The sequence below is a fragment of the Suricata suricatta genome, chromosome 2 (genome assembly GCF_006229205.1).
Source record: "Suricata suricatta isolate VVHF042 chromosome 2, meerkat_22Aug2017_6uvM2_HiC, whole genome shotgun sequence".
Lineage (NCBI taxonomy): Eukaryota > Metazoa > Chordata > Mammalia > Carnivora > Herpestidae > Suricata > Suricata suricatta.
The window spans coordinates 35,951,702-35,974,561 of NC_043701.1; the positions used below are offsets into that span (position 1 = coordinate 35,951,702).

General features: G+C 36.7%; 1 protein-coding gene across 1 annotated transcript in view; it reads left to right on the plus strand.

Moving 5' to 3' along the window:
- Positions 1-1,860: 1,860 nt before the first annotated feature.
- Positions 1,861-22,860, plus strand: part of TMEM168 (transmembrane protein 168) — a 31,055-nt gene continuing 10,055 nt past the window's right edge. The window contains exons 1-3 of the mRNA XM_029924689.1: positions 1,861-2,072; positions 7,076-8,332; positions 22,207-22,349. Of these exons, the coding sequence (XP_029780549.1) occupies positions 7,205-8,332; positions 22,207-22,349 (1,271 nt within the window). The 5' untranslated portion in view covers positions 1,861-2,072; positions 7,076-7,204. The remainder of the gene's footprint in view (positions 2,073-7,075; positions 8,333-22,206; positions 22,350-22,860) is intronic.

A 22,860-nucleotide genomic window follows, 5' to 3' on the forward strand; every position in this document is an offset into this window, starting at 1 on the left:
TACTCTTACAGGCAAAAACTCTCGGTGCTGGGTTGTCCATTCCTGATTGGCTTGTTTCTATTGTATGAGGGGTGGTCTATGTTTTTAGTCGGCTCTCTTGTCAAGTTCCTGAGAGAAACCTGAGTGGGAGTAGATGATGTCTGTTACATTCTTAAGAGGGACCTTCCGCCCGAGGGGGTTTGCTGTATTCAGACCCCTGGCCCCCCAGCCCAGGGCCTCGGGTCCTAACCTTTCCCTCTCTGCCTATTGTATCCTATCTTTCCCTATCACAATACAGTGTTCCCCAAAGAGCCAGATTTACAGCTTTGGGAGATGGCTAGTGATTGCATTTAGTGTTAGACAGGAGTCTGGACACAGTCTCACACTTTTTATTTGCATAGGAGGAATCTGAGTCTGAGAGTGCTTCATCACTATACATACATGTGCTGTCCACCTTGACCCCCAACATCTATTAAATAAAAATGAAAAAATTCACATTCTATTAGCAGAGATAGGAACAGAAGACACGAACAGAAAATAAGTGGGAGAGAACTAGTGATTGTTGAAGTCCTATTGTGTGCTATTACTTTGCAAATATTTATGTACCAACTATGTATTAGGCACTACTACACCAGGTGGATTTAATGGTGAGCAAAACTGGACATGTCCCACAGGAAATGAAGCGTGCTGGGTGCAGACAACTGCGGAGTGTTCTGTGAGGTCAAGCCAGAGGTAAAAAAGAGCCCGACTACAGAACTTGTTGAAGGATTTTGAGCTTTATCCTAAAGGGGATAAAACATCTAAAGATTGTAAGGGATTTTTCTACATATGTCTTCTCATTTAATCCCTATGACAACCCTGTAAGGCGGGTACCCTTAGTGTCCCATTAACACATGAAAAAATGGGGTTCAGCGCAATAACTGACCTAAGAGCTACAAGGAGCAGAAAATGATAGGAGGGGTATAAGGCAGGCAGGAAAAGCTTCTTAGGGAAGAGGAATTCATACTTTTTAAGGGCCTACCTTCTGCCAGAAAAAAAATACATAGTTTCGCTGTACATTCACAACACCTTTGCAAGGGAGGTTTATTTTCTTTGTTCCTATCTATCTATCTATCTATCTATCTATCTATCTATCTATCTATCTATCTATCTATCAGAGAAACAGAGGTTGTGAAAAGAGAAGGGGAACCAGGAGCCAAACCCCCAAACCGTCGGGTCCACAGCTGTTATAAAGCGCTGCCTGTAACACCCCCTTAGGTTTCTTCAGTGGGTTCGGAGTACAAATAAAAACTGATCTGGGCGTTTGAATGACCTTTAGGAAGCGAGGCTGGTGAAGAGGTAAGGGACAGGGGGACAAAGGGGAATGGAACAAGCCAGGGCTGGGGCGCTCAGAGCTGCCGGTGGCCAAAAGACCCAAGTGGTGATGTAAAAGGAGTTCTAATTAGAAAAGGAGGCGAGAAGGGCTTTGAAGGCGAGCCTAAGGAGCTTGCGCTTTTGCTGGTCAGCAGACACAAGCCAGGCATTAGGCCAAATACTAAAGCACGGCAAAGCCTCCGGCGCTATTTACAGCTCACGTGTGGCCATCCCACCTGTCCCACCCGTTTCGGTCCAGCCCCAGGCGGCGGCCTAGAGGTTTCAAGGACACGGTCTTCGTGATCTTTTGTGGCCTTCCCGTCCCCTGTTCGCCTCCGATTCCAAGTCCCAAAAGGCGAATGACGCTGGACTCAGCCGGCACCTAAGCAGGGTGTGTGCCCCGGGGCCGCGCCGGACGCACCTGGGGCGGCGGCGCCGCGGTGGGTTTGGGCGGAGAGGGGGGCCGGGCCTCAGGGAGGAAGCGCACCGCCCGGTTTGACCCCGGCGGCGTTCCGTACCGTCGCGGATTCGGCGGCAGGAATATGGCGGCCGCGGCCCGGCCGGTAACGGAGAAAGTTTCCATCAAGAGTGGCCTGTTTTAGTGCGTGTGGCTTTAGGCCCTCGAACCCCTCTCCCCGCTCCCGGGGTGCCACCTTTCCACTCCGAGTCTCAGGCTCAGCCCAAGGACCCTCCCTTTCCTGTGTGGGTTGAGAGAGCGTTGGTGGCGGCGGCCGAGTCAGGTAGGGGGGCCCGGGTGAACAGCGGGGTGGCGAGACCTGAGCACAGACACCGCCCCGGGCCCTGCGTAGTTCGAGCCCCAAGCTCCGCCCAGCCGGTCTCCCGGGGCCGGGATTGCCGTAACTGCCCCGGGAGTGGTTGACGGTGGGGGATGGAGGATGGAAGGTGGGGTGCGCCTTGCCGTGTCCTCCGCGGTTAACCAGTCAGCTGGGTCCCCTGCTGTGGTTGCCTTCTAAGTAGAGGAGTGATAGAGGACTTCTTTCTGGCAGAATTGCTGTTGCTGCCCCAAAACTGAGAGATGTAATATGTAAGATGCTAGTCTCCTCGTATGTAATGGGCCCAAAGGGTTAACGTGAATTCATGGAACCAGAGCTCTGAAATTCCCCACCCCTGGCTGTTCAGTATGGTTCTTTTAGCTTTTAAAGCTTCCCCTAGATGGGACGGAAATAGTTTCTGAGTCCAAAGCCGATGCAAATGTTAAAGTGTGTCTTCCACTCTAGTGAGCCATTCCTTAGAGGTAGGACATGTAAGAGAATTAAATGGTTTGGAGGAATTTGGATGCATTAATCGAAGGATAGAGTAATTCCGAACATTTATGGAATCTCCCTTAGCTCAACTACTTACTAGCTGTGGGATATTGGACAATTTCTTTATTCCCTTCTTGTGTTAGTAAGTGTCCAATAACTAGCATTGTTATTAAACATAGTTGTTTCTGTACTAGAATTTATTTCTTGAACAGGTATTTGTTGAATACCTACTTGGTGCCAAAGCTTCTACTAAGACACAGGAACTCAGTAGTAAAGACAAACTTTCAGAGACCTCGTGATCTAAAAGGGAATGCAGACATTAAACAAACGATGATCAGTATTTTGCTATTCTAGAGGAAGTGCAGGGATCATATGAATGGGTCAGGGGTGATCTCACTAAGAAAATGATTTAAGTGACACCGGAAGAGTAGGAGTGAGCCAGGTGTGAGGACTGGGATGGGGCTAGGAGGAGGGAAAGTAGTATACCTGAAGAGGGAATAGCAGTGGTGTGGTACAGAATTGAAAGGTCAGCATGGCTGGAACATAAAGTTCAAGAGGAAGAGTGGTAGGAGATGAAGCGTGAAAGTTATTCACATCCGATATTATAAGGCGTTTTAAGGAGTGTAGATTTCTTTTAATTTTTTAAAAAATGTTTTATTTATTTTTGAGACAGAGAGAGACAGATCATGAGTGAGGAGGGGCAGAGAGAGAGAGACACACACAATCCAAAGCAAGCCTCCAGGCTCTGAGCTAGCTGTCAGCACAGAGCCCAATACGGGGCTCGAACCCACGAACATGAGATCATGACCTGAGCCGAAGCTGACGCTTAACCAACTAAGCCACCCAGGCACCCCAAGGAGTGTAGATTTTTAATGGTTAAGATGATGGGAAGTCATTGACAGGTTTTATATAACAGATTGACCTAACAAATTTTTGGTTTCAAAAGGAATGCTTCTTGGAGAAGGCAGGAGTAGATGCAGGGAGATATTTAAGCATGAGATGATGGTGGCCAAAACTGGGATTTTGACTTTGGGGATGAGAAGAAGTAGAAAGGTTGAGATGTGTATAGGAAGAAGAATGGAAAGGTGAGGATTAAATATAGGTGGTGAAAGAGAGGAGGGCTAGAGTAGTATGTGGGTTTTATAAAACAGACCCTGGGAGTTATTAGTAAACTTCCCCTATGCAGATTGACTCTTCTGTGCTCCATTTTTATCTGTCTGTCAGGTAATTTCTCATTGAATCAAGTAATGGCAGACCAGCTGAAAAGATTGTGATGCTTTGTTGGTTTATCTTTTGAAGCCAATTTGTCTTTTGAAGATCAGAATGTGGAAAGACTTTGTAAATTAGCCACTTAAAAGTATTCTGCCATGCTGATTTTGGCAGTGTGCTTGCGTATATTCTAGGATATCGATGTTATGGGTGTGATTTACATGTTTGCCTTTTTTTTCTAGGTTTTACTCTAAAGAGCAACAGAGCTGGTGCTTTTATTTCTATCACATAAATTAATACACATGTGTGATTAGGGAGAGAGAGTACTTGAGAACATGGAAATAGATGAGATTGCTCATAGAAAGTGGATAGTGAGAGAAAAGCCTAAGCCTGGAATTGAATAGCCAAAGGATGGATTGAGAATGAAAAGTCTGCAGGAAGACCTAGAAGGAAAGACTAGTGAGTTAGGAAGAAAACCTGGAGTTTGGTCTTTGAGAGCTAAAGATTGGGCAGGTTTCAGAAGTTGGGAGGAGTCAGCAATGTCAAAGGTTGTTTGAAAAAGGTGCAGGATGAAAGTACACATTGATTTTAGGAGCTTGCAGCTCATTTTAGAATTTGGCAGAGAAGTTCGTTGTTTGGTGGGAACCATTGTTTAGTGGTGGGAGAAGTTGCAGCAATGAAAAAACAGCTGTCGAGAGGACAGAAGATTGAACTTGGAAGAAAAGATGGGGATGAGCGAGGATTGCTTTTGTTTGTTGTTTCCGGTTTTTGGTATTTTTTTTTTAAGTAGTTTATTTTTGAGAGGGGGGAGGGGTAGAGAAAGAGGGAGAGATAATCCCAAGCAGGCTTGGGACTGTGAGCATGGAGCCCCATGAGGCACTCTATCCCATGAACCATGAGATCATGACCTGAGCCAAAATCAAGAGTCAGACCCTGGACTGACTGAGCCACCCAGGCCCTCCACCCCAGTATTATTTTTAAAATTTTTTAATGTTTTATTTATTTTTGATACAGAGAGAGACAGAGCATGAGAGGGGGAGGAGCAGAGAGAGAAGGAGACACAGAATCAGAAGCAGGCTCCAGGCTCTGAGCTAGCTGTCAGCACAGAGCCCGATTTGGGACTCGAACCCACAAACGTGAGATCTGACCCGAGCCGAAGTCGGAGGCTTAACCGACTGAGCCACCCAGGCACCCCCCAGTATTATTTTTAAAAAGAGCTTTGCAGAGCCCCTGGGTAGCTCAGTGGGTTAAGCATCCTACTCTTGATTTTTGCCCAGGTGGTGATCTCACGATTCATGGGTTCAAGCGCCTCATCGGGCTCAGGGCTGACAAGGCTGAGTCGGCTTGGAATTCTCTCTCTGTGCCTCCCCTGTGCTTACATGTTTGCACTCTCTCTCAAATAAACATTTGCAAAGCTCTTTTAAGTGCTAATGGATAAGAGTGGGAATTTGAAGAGAGAGGAGACTGTGAAGTTCTGGAAGAGGCAGAGGGGAAAACATATCTAGTATGGCTGAATGATTTGCCCTTCCATAGAGAAGGGACATCTTTCTTTCCTTGCTATCAGGAGGTAGGTTAGAAATGGGGCTGTAGGGGTGGAAACCCAAGTCAGCTCACTTCAGACACCTCTGTTGGAGGCCGTCATACAGCGGGAATGCAGTGAGAAGTGGGTGTCAGAGATGGGAGGACAAGAAGAGAGGTTGGGTAGCCACAGAGAATGGGAGAGCATTGACCAAAGAAACAGATGGATTTCTCATGATTTGAGTGTCATCCATTTAGCCTGGAAGGTGATTTTTTTTTCTTCCAGTAGTGTTCAGTTGTCTAAGCCCAGACTGTACCATCAACCTTTTGAGGATATATATTCCAACATATTTATTGAATGATCATATAACATACAGGAGTGATGTTTAAAAAAAATGCAATGTACTCTAGATTTTTTCAGTATCTTGTACTTAAGGAAAAAAGGAAAAACCAAAAGGAAGACATTTTCTTTAGTGGTGTATGGTATCTTAGGTAAGAAATAATTGGATGAAAATGTAATTGAGGAAAATCAGTTAGAATACTTAAATAGGATTATCTGTAAAAAATATACTTCTTGAAGTAGAATTAGTAAGAAATAGAATGAGTAATAGTACTTGGAACTTCCCAGAGACTGTAAGATTATCACTCATTGGCATTTTTCTCCAGCCAGATGGGTAATTAATGGCTAATTCCAGGCCATCTCATGTTTCTGTCAGGTCTTTTAGTGTCCTATTAAGAAAGTAAATAAGCTGATCACAAACAAGTCATTGTTTTGAATTTTTATCCAGTTGAGTTTTCCATGGATATTTAATGTGACTGTGAACTGCTGAATGGATTAGTTCTTTTGAAACAGGATAGTAGAAAATTTGAAGAATTATCTGGTAGATAGTTAAAGCCTTTTTTGACCACTGTCATGTTTTAAGTGCAACTTTTGGGGGGCACTCAAAGATTGAAATAATGATCTGGGCCCTTTAACAAATAATTGTTAACTTTTTAATAAAATTATGAAGTTTTTAATTTACAATAAATACTGGTTAGCATTTCAACTTTACGAATTGTAAATTGACTAGAAAGTTCAGGAATTGGTTTGCTACAGAGATAGTATTTAGATTTAGAAAGGAGATTTGATAATCAAGTAAATTAGTAGAGACAAAACTACAGGGAAAATTACAAATTAACTTTAGAGACTGAATGATTTTAATATTTTACTTCTAGTTAGTATATTAGTTAAATAATGTAAAGACTAAGATTTTATAGCATGTTAAAGCTGCCTTCTATAAAGATGTAGAGGATTTTAGGCTGATAGTAATGGTTGTTATTATTGGGTTTCAGTGCTTTTCAAATTAGAGATGAGGATAAAGTCCATCATTCTGTTTAGCTGCTGAGTAGCTTTTGATTATGCCAAATCCGTCTGCTACAACCTAAGCTAGGTTGAATATCTCATATTTGCATGTAGTTGAAAAATCAAATACTGAAGTAAGAATAGCTTAGTCTCTGGAAAAACCGTTTCACCGATGGCGATGTAGTCATACAGTCATAGTATATGTTAAGTAGAAAGCACTGTTATTTGTGTTTGGATAAACTGAATTTTTAAACTAGAAACAATTACCATTAAGATACATGCAAGTCAGATTTAAAACGGTTTCAGAAGAAACTGTGTATCTCACTTATTTATTATTTTGAACAAAGAAGATAGATATAAAAGGTATATTATATAAAATTGACACTGACATATATTTTTTTCTTTTTAGATCACTATAAACAAAAATTCCACCAGAAGAAATGAGGAAATAGGAGTTACGGATACATTGGATTTGCTGGATGAAATACAAGCAGATAATTTTTGTAACGTGGGGAGAAAGCCCGAATTACCAGATTACATGTGTAAATCACTGCGTTACTGCTTTAGTCATTGTCTCTATTTAGCAATGACAAGACTGGAAGAAGTAAACAGAGAAGTGAACATGCATTCTTCAGTGCGTTATCTTGGCTATTTAGCCAGAATCAATTTGCTGGTTGCTATATGCTTAGGTCTTTATGTAAGATGGGAAAAAACAGCAAATTCCTTAATTTTGGTCATTTTTATTCTTGGTCTTTTTGTTCTTGGAATTGCCAGCATACTCTACTATTATTTTTCAATGGAAGCAGCAAGTTTAAGTCTCTCCAATCTTTGGTTTGGATTCTTGCTTGGCCTCCTATGTTTTCTTGACAATTCATCCTTTAAAAATGATGTGAAAGAAGAATCAACCAAATATTTGCTTCTGACTTCCATAGTGTTAAGGATATTATGCGCTTTGGTGGAGAGAATTTCTGGGTATGTCCGTCATCGACCCACTTTACTAACCACAGTTGAATTTCTGGAACTTGTTGGATTTGCTATCGCCAGCACAACTATGTTGGTGGAGAAGTCTCTGAGTGTCATTTTACTTGTTGTAGCTTTGGCCATGCTGATTATTGACCTGAGAATGAAGTCTTTCTTAGCTATCCCAAACTTAGTTATTTTTGCAGTCTTGTTGTTTTTCTCCTCATTGGAAACTCCCAAAAATCCAGTTGCTTTTGCATGTTTTTTTATCTGCCTGATAACCGACCCTTTCCTCGACATCTATTTTAGTGGACTCTCAGTGACTGAAAGGTGGAAACCCTTTTTGTACCGTGGAAGAATATGCAGAAGACTCTCAGTTGTTTCCATTGGAATGATTGAGCTTACCTTTTTTGTTCTTTCAGCATTTAAACTTAGCAACACTCACCTCTGGTATTTCGTAATACCAGGCTTTTCCATTTTCGGAATTTTCTGGATGATTTGTCATATTATTTTCCTCTTAACTCTCTGGGGATTCCATACCAAGTTAAATGACTGCCATAAAGTGTATTTTACCCACAGGGTAGATAACAATAGCCTTGATAGAATCATGGCATCCAAAGGAATGCGTCACTTTTGCTTAATTTCAGAGCAGTTAGTTTTTTTTAGTCTTCTTGCAACAGCAATTTTAGGAGCAGTTTCCTGGCAGGTAAGTGTACAGTTTGTTTATTATGTCAATGCCTATGATGTGTGAGTAAATGCTTAAAGAGCTAAATTATTAGAATTCCAAAGTCACTTTCTTGATTTCAGAAGGAGACTCTCTTTCTGGTGCTTATTTTTTTTCATGAAATTGAAGTACTGAATGCATAGAATATAATTTAGTTTGTTCTCTAGCAGAGAGGTACCAAGATGTTAGAATACTCAGCAAATGACATGCCTTCCCCTTCTAATTGTTGATTAAACATTGATAGATTAAAGATCCTTAGAACATTAACATTTGAAGGGTGCTTAGAGATTGCACTTTAATCCTTTCATTTCACACCTGAGGAGACAAAGCCAGAGAAGAGACATCCAAAATCACTGATACTAGCCCTAACCATGTTCCCTAGCTCCTGTCTAATCCGCTGGTCTTTCCATAACAACACATCTTTTTTTTTTTATATGTATATAGCCATTTCCTATTTATGTGAAAGGTGATTAGATGTATAACATTCCTAAGAAAGAAAAAATGGGTTTCTATTTAAAAAAAATTTTTTTTTACATTTATTTATTTTTGAGAGAGAGTGAGACAGAGCATGAGCAAGGAGGGACAGAGAGACGAGACAGAATCCGAAGCAGCCTCTGGGTCTGAACAAGTGTTTAACACAGAGCCCAACGTGAGGCTCAAACCCACAAACCGTGAGGTCATGACCTGAGCTAAAGTCAGATACTCAAGCAACTGAGCCACCCAGGAGCCCCTGAAAAAATGAGTTTCTTATTTGCTGCCCAATTATATGTTTAAAAAAAAAAAGAAAGTCTTTTGTAGACAAAGATACTCAAATTGCAAATATTGTTATAATATTAGCAAGCCTAGTCTTCCATTCTTTGTACATTTATTGACTGCACTATATGTCACATACTGTACAGGTTGCTGAAGATCTCAAGGTGAGTAGGAAATGTCTCTGTCTGAAAGAAGTCACAGTTTCTCATGGAAGAGGGAAGAGGCAGACATGTCAACAATTATTACAGTGTGAGAAATGCCGAAGTTTGAGTACATCAGATTAGGATGTAGGATTAAAAGAAAGGTCACCTGTACTGGGAGCAATTTTCTTCTTGGCTGCAGTTGCTACAGAGTGATTTCTAGATGTGAGTGTTTGAAGGGAAATGTAGAGACTTGCCTGGGCATGGTTCCTTTTTGTCAAGAGTAGACTGGGGCAGGGAGCCTGTGTGGGAGTCAACTCAATGCTGAAAACATCGTGGGTGTTGCCTCAGGCTGCCTTTGTCACTTGCCAGGGCTGAGGGCTATCAGAATGATGAGGATGAGGATGATGATGATGATGATGATGATGGTGATGGTGGTGGTGGTGATGGTGGTGATGGTGGATGATGCCAGAAACTCTTACAAAAGTTTTCTACTTCCTTTCCCTCACCTTTCCCAGTCTTCCAGCCCTAACTGCTTTTTTTTCTTTTTCTTTTTCTTTTTGAAGTCAGGCTCATTCATGCTTGACACCTTTCCAGATCATCAAATCCAAGTAACCAACTATTTTCTAAGTCACTGTACCTTTCTTGTTTTCTCTTAACAGTGGTCTTCTTAGACCAGGTATGTGTACCACTGGAGGCATGCACCAGCTTTACTGTGTTAGCAAAAATAATTTTAAGAGAATCAATTTCCAGATTCTCTCCTTCCATTTTACTCCTTTTTAAAGTTGAATTACTTGAGACTGCCTCTCAGTTTAGGTGTGGAGTGATCTCTTTGTGGCTTTAATTTGCATGTCTCTATTGACTAATATGTTGAACATCTTTTTAATGTTATTAGTCATTCACTTGTTTTGTTGTTGAAGTATCTACTCAAATCTTTTGCCCATTGTAAATTGAGTTATTTCTCTTATGATTGAGTTTTAAGTGTTCTTTTTATATTCTGCATACAGGCCCTTTTTTAGAAATACATGATTTGGAAATGTTTTCTCCCAGTCTGTGATGTATCTTTTTTTCTTAATTGACATCTTTTGAAGAGTTATAGGTTTTTAATTTTATGAAGAACAATTTACCAACTTTTTCATTATGGACTTTGTTTTTAGTATTCTAAGAAGTGTTTGCTCGACCCTAGGTCACAAAGATTTTCTTCTATAATTAGTTTTCTTTAGTGATTTTATTGTTTTAGCTTTGATATTTAGATGCATGATCCATTTTGAAATAATTTTTGTCTATGGTATGACATAAGGATCTAATTTTTTTAAATAGGGCTTTCTAATTATTCCAAGAAAAGACTATTCGTTCTTCTGTTGAATTGCTTTGGCGCCTTTGTCCAAAATCAATGAAATATAAATGTAAGGCTTTATTTTTGAGCTCTCGTTTTTGCTCCATTGATCTGTGTGTCTGATCTTCTACTAGTACTAGGCTGTCTCACAAGGTATTTTCTAATTTCCCTTAACATTTGCTCTTTGACATTTGGGTTATTTAAAAATTGGTTGTCTGATATTGTGATATTTGTGGGATTTCCCACGTTTCTTGGTTATTGATTTCTAATTTAATTACATGTGATTAGAGGACATAGTTTGCATTATTTTAGTCTTTTATTAAGACTTGTTTTGTGGCCTGGCATGTGTTTGATTCTGGAGAAAACAACATGTTCAATTGAAAAGGAATGAGTTTTCTGCTGTTACTGGGTAGAATAGTCTATAAATACCAGCTAGGTTAAGTTGGTTGGTATTCTTCTATACTTTTGCTGATCTTTTTTGTCTGATTCCATCAGTACTGAGAGAGGGATATTAAAAATCCTCAATATAATTGCCAAACTGGGTGTATCCTTTCAATTCTGTCATTTTCTTGCTCCATGTATTTTGGTGTTCTGTTCCAAGGTATCTGTATTTATCTTTAATTACTATATCTTTTCTATGGACCTTTATCATTATAATGAACAGTCTAGTTGAGTAGTTACAGTATAGACCGAACAGCTCACGAAACCTAAAATTTTAACTCTCTGGCTCTTTAAAGAAATTTTGCCAACTCGTTGCAGGCCAGTACTTCTTAGCTTTTAACATGCATTGAAATCATGTGGGAATGTTGTTAAAATTCTGAAGGTTCAAATTGATTTTGGGAGAGAGCTTGAAAAAGTAAACTTTTTTTTTTATGTTTATTTTTGAGACAGAGAGAGACAGAGCAAGAGTGGGGGAGGGGCAGAGAGAGAGGGAAACACAGAATGGAAACAGGCTCCAGGCTCTGAGCTGTGAGCACAGAGCCTCATATGGGGTTTGAACTCACCAACTATGAGATCATGACCCGAGTCGAAGTCGGACACTTAACTGACTGAGCCACTCAGGCGCCCCAAGAGCTCGAAAAAATTAAAGGTGATGCAGAAACTCTTGGTCAAAAGCATACCCATTGAGTAACAAGGTATTAATTTAGCTACTTAAGACTAACATGCATCTACCTGAGTTTTGTCTGCATTCCCCCAATTAGTTGCTGTTTGGTAACTGCTGCCTGTGGTGTAGACATTGTGTCTTGGATGCAATTAAATTTTTTAAACTTAATTTTAATTTAACATTTTGTGTATAGATTTCCTGAACTATGCTCTGCCCAGCATTCTATAAGATGTTAATGAGTATACTCAGAGAAAAAGTGTTTAAAGAAAAACATTTCCACACTTACTTGACCATGAAAAACTTGTCTTTACTCTTCATTAAGAGGTATCTCCAACCATACCTATTAACCTCTGTGTGAAACATAATTTAGGATACATTCCACTGGATTTATAGAAGTTCCAACTCTTGACTGATGAAAGCATCAGAAAATTATACAGTGAAAGGCAAAAAATTGGAGTTTATAAAAGCCCAGGATTGTTTTTGGCCTGACATCATTGTTAATCCAAGTAAATTTTTTAAGTCCTATATCAAACTCTTTTAGATTTTGTTTTTTAAAAATTGAACTATTTTTTTATATTCTGGTTTCTCTTCAGATCGTATAAATCTTTCGCCTTTTAAAAATTGAACTATTTTTAACATTCCTGAATGATATTGATACTAATTAGCTTTGTAGCAATATAGTATAAACCCATTTTTTCACATTTCTGTGAGAGTAATAAAGTGCAAACCTGTACTTCCCATTGTCTCATTAAAATATCCTTTAGTGGATTTCCACTGGAAAAATAGTTCCATTGATTGGGTGGGGGCAGATCCAGTGTAGCAGGCAAATAAATAAATAAATAAATACATAAATAAATAAATAAATAAATAAATAAATAAATAAAATTGAAGAAATCTTTTGAGTAGACAGGTCAGCCAAAGAGAGGGATCAGTGAAAGTAGAGGTAGCCTGAAATTAAGCGTAGCCAGGAGCAAAAGATAAGCACCTGGACTGAGGCGTAGTCTTACCTTTAGCACAGCAATTTTCCCCTAAGATCTTGTTGAGAAGTAAAGTTTAAAGAGAACTTGAAATAAGTTGATGAAGTGTAGAGTTGAATAGTGTTCTGATATGTGGATAGTCTAAAACTGTTACAACGGTATTGAGAGAATAAAGGGAGCAGATGGAAATGTAGGATAATAGGTTTCATTGAATTAATGACCTAGCAGCATTTGGAATTTGCAGAACATTTTACACTGGGCTTATTTTTTAAAGCATATTTTTTAGGAGTCATATCTATGGTTATTTTACTGCTGGAGGAGTAAAACCAGACAAACAAAAACATGAGATGAAGCTTCCTAGTGGAGTACTGTAGCTTGGACCCTAATTTCCAAAAATGGGCTTAGCCACTTTTTCTTACATTAAGCTTTTTTGCACGTTAGTTTTGGGTTCTGTTAGTTTTACTTAGCTATAATATAAAAAAACAATTTTAAGGAAAAATTTGCATATAGTATTATTCATCCTTTTTAGTGTATAATTCTGCAGTTTTGACAAAAGTATATAGTTGTGTGACTACCACTACCATAATCGAAATATAGAGGAGTTCAGTTACCCCCCAAAATTCCCTTCTGCCCCTTTGGAGTCATTCCCTTTCTCAACCCCCAGTAGCTGTCTCTCCCTACACTTTGCTTTCAGAGAATGTCATATATTGAAATTATATAGTATGTAGCTGTTTGAATTTAGCTTCTTTCACTTAGCATAATTCATATAGATTCACCTATGTTGTTTATATATGTTTATTTCTTTGTATTGCAGAGCAGTATTGCATCATATGGCTATCTGTTTGTTCATTACTCAATTGAGGGATGTTGAAATTACTTTTTGGTTAATTATAAAAGTTGCTATAAATATTCATAGGGTTTTTTTAAAGCTAAATTTTTATTTTATTTGGTGTGGGATTGCTGGGTCATGTCATAAACAGGAATGATGGGGGTGCCATGGTGGCTCAGTTGGTTGAACATCTGACTCTTGATTTGTGTCGGCTCAGGCCATGATTTCACAGTTCATGATTTCAGGCCCCGCATCGGGCTCTCTGCTGTCAGTGCGGAGCCAGCTTTAGATCCTATGTTCCCTTCTCTCTCTCCCGCTGCCCTGCTAACACACACATGCATGTAGGCTCTCAAAAGTAAATATTTAAAAAACTAAAATAAACATGAATTATGTTTAATAAACTATCAAAATGTTTTCACAGTGGCTGTACCATTTTGCATTCTCACCAGCAGTATATAGGAGTTCCAGTTGCTCCATGTAATAACCGGTGCTTGGTATTGACTGTTTTTTAACCATTGTAATAGGTGTGTGGTGGTAATTCATTGTGGTTTTATTTTCTGTTATCCTAATAACTGTTGATGTTAAGTATATTTTCTTGTGCTTGCTTACTACACTGTGTCTTTGGTGAAGTGCCTGTTTAGATGTCTTGGTAGTTTTTAAAATTGTGGATTGCTTGTTTTAATAGTCAGTTCTGAGAATTCTTTATATATTCTGGATAGAAGTCCATTATCATATATATGACTTGCAAATATTTCTCCCAGTGTGTGGCTTATCTTTTCTCTTAACATGTTTTCTGAAGAGCAGAGGTTCTAAATTTTACCACAGTCCATTTTATCAGTTTTTTTTCTTTTAAGACTCTTGATGTCATATGTAAGAAATCTTTGACCTCACTTGAATAGAATGTTAGCTAATCCCACATGGATAGCTTGGTTTTTTGTTTTTCCTTAGTTTTACTGAGTTTAATAACATTCTCAAAATGAGGCAATAGTATCTTTCTAAGTCATTTACAATAAAAATCTGGAATTTTACCATTAACTTCTGTTGTGTTCTATTCATAATCTCATTCTAGCTTTAAAATGGAACATTACAGCTGATGTTTCCTGCAGTTTGTATTATGTTCATTGAACGTGCTGTTTGCTTTCCTCTTTTATCCTTTTTAAAAAAACATAAGTCAATAAGACAGACTTACATAGTACCACAACATTTGGTGCTAGTATTATTGCTCAGCTATAGGCTTTTCAGAAATTGTGATAATTGATAATTCACATTAGGATAAAAGGGGAGAAAAGCATCCAGATACCCAAGGAAGTATACCCCTTGGCTCACTCTTTTGTTTAAAGATTCTCTCATTATCATTCACATGAGATTTTATATGCCTTTCGTTGCCAAACATTGTCATTTGCAGATTCCATGGGAGTTTGAAGCAACTTTTTGTAGAAGCCTTTTGACTCAAACCAGAAAAACCATAATCACAGTTGATTTCTCTATAGGAGAAGCAATGGCAATCACTGGGTGTGACAGATGGAACAAGATCAGCTTTGCATCCAAGGAAGGGATGAAATCCACAGATGTAGCAGTTTCATTTCTAGCAAGATGGCAGGAGCAGCCATATTACTTCACTTGGCATGGGGAGAGGGCGTTTTCGAATCTGCTGCCAAAACTAGAAGTGCACATGCTTCATAATTTTTTGTTTTGTTTCATTTCTCTTCCTAAAGTTTTGAGCTATTTTAGTCTAGATTGCAAAGGGAGGGAGCATGAATTCTTTTTAGCTAGCAGGCATTCTTTTTATTTGATGTTTTATCCTTTCTGCCAGAACACTAGGAAACAGGAGTACTTTTTTAATTTTTTCTAAAACACCAACAATGGTCCTAATTCTGTTTTTCTTTAAGTAAAAACAAGGTATTTCGTCTTTCCTCCAGATGATTTTGCAGCTTTGAAAAATCTTTTAAAAATTTTAATGACCGGAGAGAATGTTTTCCATTTTAATACTAAGATTTACCATTTGTTAACTGTTTTCTATGTGCTCTATCCCATTCTATGTACTTTATGTGTTTATTTAATTCTCATGACATTCTGAGATAGGTATCATTATTATTCCCATTTCATAGATTAAGAAACATGCTTGAAGAGTTAGGAAACTTCCTTAAGGCTGCAGAGCTGGTATGAATCCAGGCAATCTGCCTTCACAGCTCTTAACCACTTTACTTACTATCATATATTTTTAGAGTTGGAAATGAACATAGAGATTATTTAATGTAACCTCTTTATTTTGCCCACAGGAAAAGTAAGATTCAGTAGACTGAGTCTGATTCCCATACCACTGTTTTTTCACCTTTATTAGGGTTGTAGTCGAAAAAAATGTCTATTTTTACTATTTCCATTTTGAGATTACTCAAAAGAAGAAAAAAACATAAGATTTCTAATGTATTTACTAGAACTTTAACTCTACATCAACATCTCCTACACAGCAGTAGTCACTAAGATGAAAAAGTAATAGTCATTTAGATTTCTGTTGTCTTGCTCATAATGACTTCATTTCAATTTGAAAATGCTTCATTGCAAATTATGGCTACCATTTATTGTGCTAGCCATATTTCACATATTTCTAACCTGTAGTATAAGCTCACAAAATAAATATTAGTCCCCTTTTATAGATTGAGACTAAAAGGTTAATTAATTTGTTCAGGTACACACAGATGGTAAATGGCTATACTAGCATTGAACCAAAGTGTAACTCCAAAGCTTGACCCCTTTCCATTAGTCCCTACTGCGTTCATATAAAGAAATCACTTGACTTTAAAACTGAAGTAGCTTTCCTAATGTTCTTAAAATTTCCTGTACTGGGCAAATTTTTTAGGTTGCCTATTGTTTCTTAAAAATGAACTTCTCACATTAAAGAGCAAAATACCTCCATTTACATGTTACTTTGTAATATACATTTATATATTCTGTTTCTTAGTTGGACTTCCATTTTCTTTAGATTTCCATGTATACTATTTCCTAAATCTGGTTTACTTAATGTGACTGCTACAAAAATACTTCTAAACAATAATTTTATCTCTTATGTAAATGCCATATTTTAAAAAATGAAATTATGACATTGGTATCCATATATCGCATAAAGAAATTTTGTTCCTATTATCTAAGAAATTTTATGATATGAAAGGGTTGACTATTTAGACCATGACTTGAAAGCCTCACTGAATAGAGAATAGCTAGTTACTACTTTTGTGCTAAAGATATTACTTAACAGTTATTTATTGGTCTGCTAGTATGTTCAGATTCTATCTGCTTTAAAATTTGACTCATGTCCTATAGTTTGATAGTGACCATAGGGTGATTTGGAGAAACAAAGCTAGAAAAGTACCTACACTTAATGGTTTTGATTAGGTAAGTTGATCAAATTTATTACAGGGAGTTGTTTAAAATATTAGAGTACACCAAGAGTCACAAATGCCTTTTAGGTTAAAGCTATAAATGTTTGCAGACCAATAAAATTGAAGCTTCCTGGAAGTGGCAAGTGGATAAAACATCCTAAATTTATTTTTTCTCCCCTTGGACATATTTGCCATCTGTTCAGTTAAGACTGCTAATTTTTGCCAAACTGCTCACTTTTATTTGTGTATGTTATCTTGATAGTATATTTAATACTGTTTTTCTAAGCTTGGTTACACAAAATAACCTAATAAAAATATTCAATGATTCTTTTTGTTAAATTTGACTTTTAAAAATTAATGACAACATAAAACTACCAACTTTCTAAGATTATAAAAACAGATCATCTGTTGTATACGAATTGTGATCAGTAAACCTCTAGCTGCTTATTTAGTTCTATTATATTAAATATTTTCAGTGTTGTATAACTGGAATGCGAATATTGAATATCATCACTATCAGTTAACATTTTAATTGGAATTTTAAATTATTTAATAAGGCTTCCTACCTGGGTTATACACAGACTGGCAATTGAAGTTTATCATTACTGTAGTTCATTGTTCAATTATAAACTGTTTAATGCAATGCTTTTTTCTAATGGTAAAACTATAACATATTTTAATTTCATAATAAAAATCTTAGCTTTATAAAATTCTTTAATATAATTCCAAAAAAGTCCATTATAATCATTGGTATTGTATACACATGAATATTTAAACAAGGGTAGTCTCTACCCTTGACATGATTTTGATAAATATAGCCAAACTTAAATATTTCTGAACCAGCTTTTAGGAATGGAAATTTCCATTCTTTTTACTGTAGGACATAGAAAGATGAGGAGATAGCAAGTTAATAAAGAGTCTTAACTAAAGAAAAATGTTTTGATTAAACAAACAAAATGAGAAGTTAACTTTTTTTTTTTTTTGAGAGCTCCTGCAAGCCAGGGAGGGGGGATAATCTTAAGTCTGACATGGGGCCTGATCTCATGAACCATGAGATCAATATCTAAGCTGAAATCAAGAGTTGGATTTAAGAGGTTAACTAACAAAGCACAAAGCTGGACATGGTGCTCAAATGCCTGAACCATGAGATCATGACCTGAGCTCAAGTCAGACACTCAACTAACTGAGCCACCCAGGCGCCCCAAGACGGAACATTTTTTAAAATGTGTCTTAAATAGGTGAGACAAAGACAGATATCATATGATTTCACTTACATGTGGAATCTAAACAAAACAAATGAACAAAACTAAAAGACTCAAATATAGAGAACAAACGAGTAGTTGCCACAGGGCAAGTGAATGGTGTGGTTATGGACAAAATAGATGAAAGGGATTAAGAGGTACAGACTTCCAGTTATAAAATAAGTCACAGAGATGAGAAGTATAGAGAATATAAATAATATTGTGAAAATGTATGGTGACAGATGGTGACTACACTTATTCTAATGAGCACTGAGTAATGTATAGTATTATCAAACCACTATGTTGTACACCTGAAACTAATATAACACTGTAAGTCAATTATACCTCAATAAAATTTTTAAATGCTTCTTAAAAAAAGAAAATGTATGCTTTTAGGCAGCAATGCACTTTCCTTTAGAATTCTTAGCACTGTTTATCACAGCCACTTCATAACCCCTGAAGGTGTTTACAACCTTTGCTATAAATTGTAACATAGTGAATTACTGAGTTTCCTGTATTACCATCTTGATCAGAAAAATACTAGTCACATCAAGTTAAAGTTAGAGATAATAAAGTTGTCTATATTGGTCATGTATTTAGTAATTCTTTTATATGAATGACTGACAAAATGTAGAAGTAATCCTTTGATCAGTTAAACCTCTGTATACAAAAGAGGAGCAACAAGTGCTATAGACATTTTGGAAAAGAAAGAAAGAAATTAAATTATTAGTATTTGTAAGTAAGATGAGTACCTGGCAAACTTGAGAGTGAACTGAAAAATCAGGTGAAAATGCTGCATCTTTAACATTGTAAACTCTGTCATAAAACTCTGTCTGTGATTTTGTTGATAAAATTACCATTAACCTAGCCAGTAGAAAAACTATGCAAATTCTCTTGGAATTGTATAATACAGGTAGTAGAAGAAGAAATAAATGGTGTATAGCAGGAAATGTATATTTTTAATACTATTCAGGGAGCAAATAGTAACATGTAAATATACAAAAAGCAATATCCTAGACATCAATAATCAGAAAGTGTAATGGAAATCATTCCATTCATAGAACAGCAAACATGTGCATGGGTGGCTGAGTCGGGTAAGCAAGAATCTGACTCTTGGTTTCAGTTCAAGCCCCACGTGAGACTCTGCACTGACAGCACAGAGCCTGTTTGGGATTCTCTCTGCCTGTCTCTGTCCCTTCCACTTGCTCACAAGTACACTCTCTCCCCCTCTCTCTCTAAATAAATAAATAAGCCTTAAAAAATGATAAACATAAAATGCCTAGAAATAGGTTGAAAGAAACTTATGACATTTTTACAAAGAAATAGAAAACTCCAATGAAAGCTTTGAAAGAAGAATAAATGAAAATACATGTGATACCTCTGGGATAGTAATAACACTGGGCCCTGTGGACATGTTAGTGGAGGAAAGTTTAAATCTGAGCTGCACTTCTATTTCCATCAAGAGGAGCAAAACTCAGTCTAGAACTTCAGAGGTGAGGGGCCTCTGGTAAATTGCCTCCCATTTCAAGATGGCACACTGAAGGAAAAGGGTGAAGCCATATACATTATAGCATGCTCATGAATTTGTATCCTGACTTTGTGTTCTGTTAGTGATCTGATCTGGATTAAGTGTTCCAACCTGGATTAAGATACTTAGTTGTAGTAGCCCCAGCTCCCTGGAAGAAACCAACAAAAATCCTCTTGGAGAAAAAGGTATCATTATCGTAGGCCTGAAATTAATCATATAACTATGTGTGTGTGTGTGCATTTTTGCATAAAGTGTTCAGCTCATAAATATAACCAGGTACACATACACATGGTATCAAGAACAAGAAACAGCAGGACCAACAGACAAGAGAAGACCAAAAAGTCTTGAGATAATGGAATTCTCAAACACATATTTACAAAACTGAAAAAAAAGCAAAGATAGTACATAATGGTAGGAAGTTGGAAACTAAAATAGTAACAAAGCAGATTTAAAAATAAAAACTTTTAGAATCATAAAATACCTGAAATTAATTCATTGTGCAAGACCAACAGATTAGATAAAGCTAAAGTGAGCATTAGTGATTTTGAAGATACATTTCAGAGGAAGCTAAGCAAGAAGGAGCACAAAAAAATAGGGAAAATACAGAAGAAAATTGTATCAGAAAGGATACAATGAGAAGGTCTGTATTTTATTGGGGTCCCCAAAGAAAAGAGGAAATAAAGGCCAAAGGAAATATTTCAAAGGACAAACAGACCAATGGAAAAGAAGACAGTACAAAAGCAAATTCCAAGATACTTGATTTATGACAGAAACATCATTGTAAAATAATGTGAAATGGTTGAGTTGGGTTTTTTGTTTGTTTTTTTTTTTTTTGGTAACTTGGTGTACAAATAGAAAAAAGTGAAGTTGATAGTAATCAAACAAAAATCAATTAAATTTGGATTATAGACCTAAAAATGCAAAGATCAAAATAATAAAGCCTTTAAAGGGTAATGTAAAATAATCTTCTTGACATTTGGGTGGAGAAAGATTTAACTTACACAAAATAATATTACAATTAAAGACATGCTAAGCAAAAAACAGCATTAAGAGGGGGAGAAAGGCATTTGCCATACATCCCACAAAAGTCTTATCTAAAACAAAACAGTAAATCAATAATAAAAAGGCAGCCTCGTGGAAAAATGGGTAAAATATTTAACACTTCATTGAAGATGAAACAAATTATCAAAGGGATTTAAAATAGTAATCAGAGAACTCAATACTTACTCTGGTTTTATTACAATAGAACAAAAGAATAGCAATAATAGGGAATCAGCTAATTAAAGTTTTTATTTTTAGGAATGCCATTTCTTCTTTACAAATGTTTTAGAATTTTATTAATAGGCTTACAATATATTAGGAAGTTTATAGAACATCCTACTTTGGGGAAAAAACATATATATTGTGTGAAGTCTGGTAATATTTTAAAAAGGATATGTGGAGTACAGTACTTGCAATGATTTTAATTGCTTATCCTTTTACTTATTTGTGTTTTCTAATGTTTCTAAATTGAGCATGCACTATATTTTATGCAGTTGAGAACACATAAACAAATATAGGGTATTACATCCATTTTTTCCATTATGGGAATCACCATTTTTAATTAAAATTCTGATGGAAACAGTAATCTGTTAGCATTAGAAAAATGTGTGTTCATGTACAGAAGCACATAACTGTATAATATGTGCAGGAGCAACACAGAGAGAATGTGGAATAACACCAGTGTTGTAAAGCTGTAGATCGGGATTGAGTGACTGTCATCCTTCCATTTTCTTTTCACTTTAACGGGCCTTTTATTTATTTATTTATTTTTAGTTTTGCCTGCCTCTTTCTCTTTTGCTTTTATTATGCTTAAATGCCCTTTATGTGTGTGTGTGTGTATGACATGACATTATATATGACATATATTTATAATTAATATATGAATATATTTTTAATATACATTACACACCTTTTTTGTTTACAATTTTGTATTTACAGTCTAGAACTTTTAAAAGGAAAACTTAAGTTTAAATATAAGAATAGGATTCATTTTGATAGCCTTAGAATCTTAAGTTTTCTGTAGGATTTTACTCTCTTAATTTTGGACTTTTCACAGAAGAAAAACGAGCCCTTCCTAAAGTAAGTGTTCTGATCGAGTAATGGGATATGCTATGTGAAAGGCAGCTGGACTCACCACTCTACCGCCAGAGCTTGAGTATGTTACTTGAGAAGTGACTAAGAGCATGTGGATTTTAACAGGAAAGGATTTGTTTTCTGGCTTTTTCTGTCATATGAAGAAAGTTACATTTGCGTTCTGTTTTTTAGTGTGGGTGGGATGTTACCTGACAAATTAAAAAAATATGATGCGCCATATTTGCTTTGCCACAACGTCCAGGAGGCTTCAAGATTAACTTGGGTTTCATTGCTCATCCATGTATTCTTCTCTGCTTCACCTTCTAAATGTTTTTAGGTTATTGGTCTTTTTATCTTTTTTGGAAGTAGGGAAAAATATGTAAGTAAATGTGAATGTATGTAAATATATGTACATATGCACACTGTATAAACATGCTGTTTTAAATTTGTTTTAGCCAGCGAATGGAATCTTCTTGAGCATGTTCCTGATAGTTTTGCCATTGGAATCCATGGCTCATGGACTCTTCCACGAATTGGGTAACTGTTTAGGAGGGACATCTGTTGGATATGCTATTGTGATTCCTACCAACTTCTGCAGGTATAGTAATCTAGTATAATTTTCCTAATATTTGTATGAATATGAATATAAAATGTGATAGCTCATTTTTTCAAAAGTGTAATATTTTCAAAATATAATACTCTTGTAGTTCTTTTTAATTTACCCCAGATGTTTAAAAACTTTTTATTTACTCAGGGTAATGATACAATCTTCAGGTTCCAATTTAAAATTTTTTTTATAAATGTGATTAGCTTATACTTGAGCTAGAAATTAGAAAATATGATTGTTCTAAGGAAAGGTCCTACCCTCTCTTTAGAAACGGTTTCTTGTTTAGGAAAATGTCCCATGAAATAACATGGTGAAATTTAGTAGAATGTATACAGGACCTTAGAGTCCTAATTTCTAATTCTTTGTTACCCAAACAAATCAAAACTTCTCTGAACTTTAGTGTCCTTACCTAAAATGCAAACCACAGTGCCTATTCTTCCCATCTTAGAGGAACAGTATGAGGAGCTAAAGAGAATATGAATGTAGAAAGAGTCTGCCCACT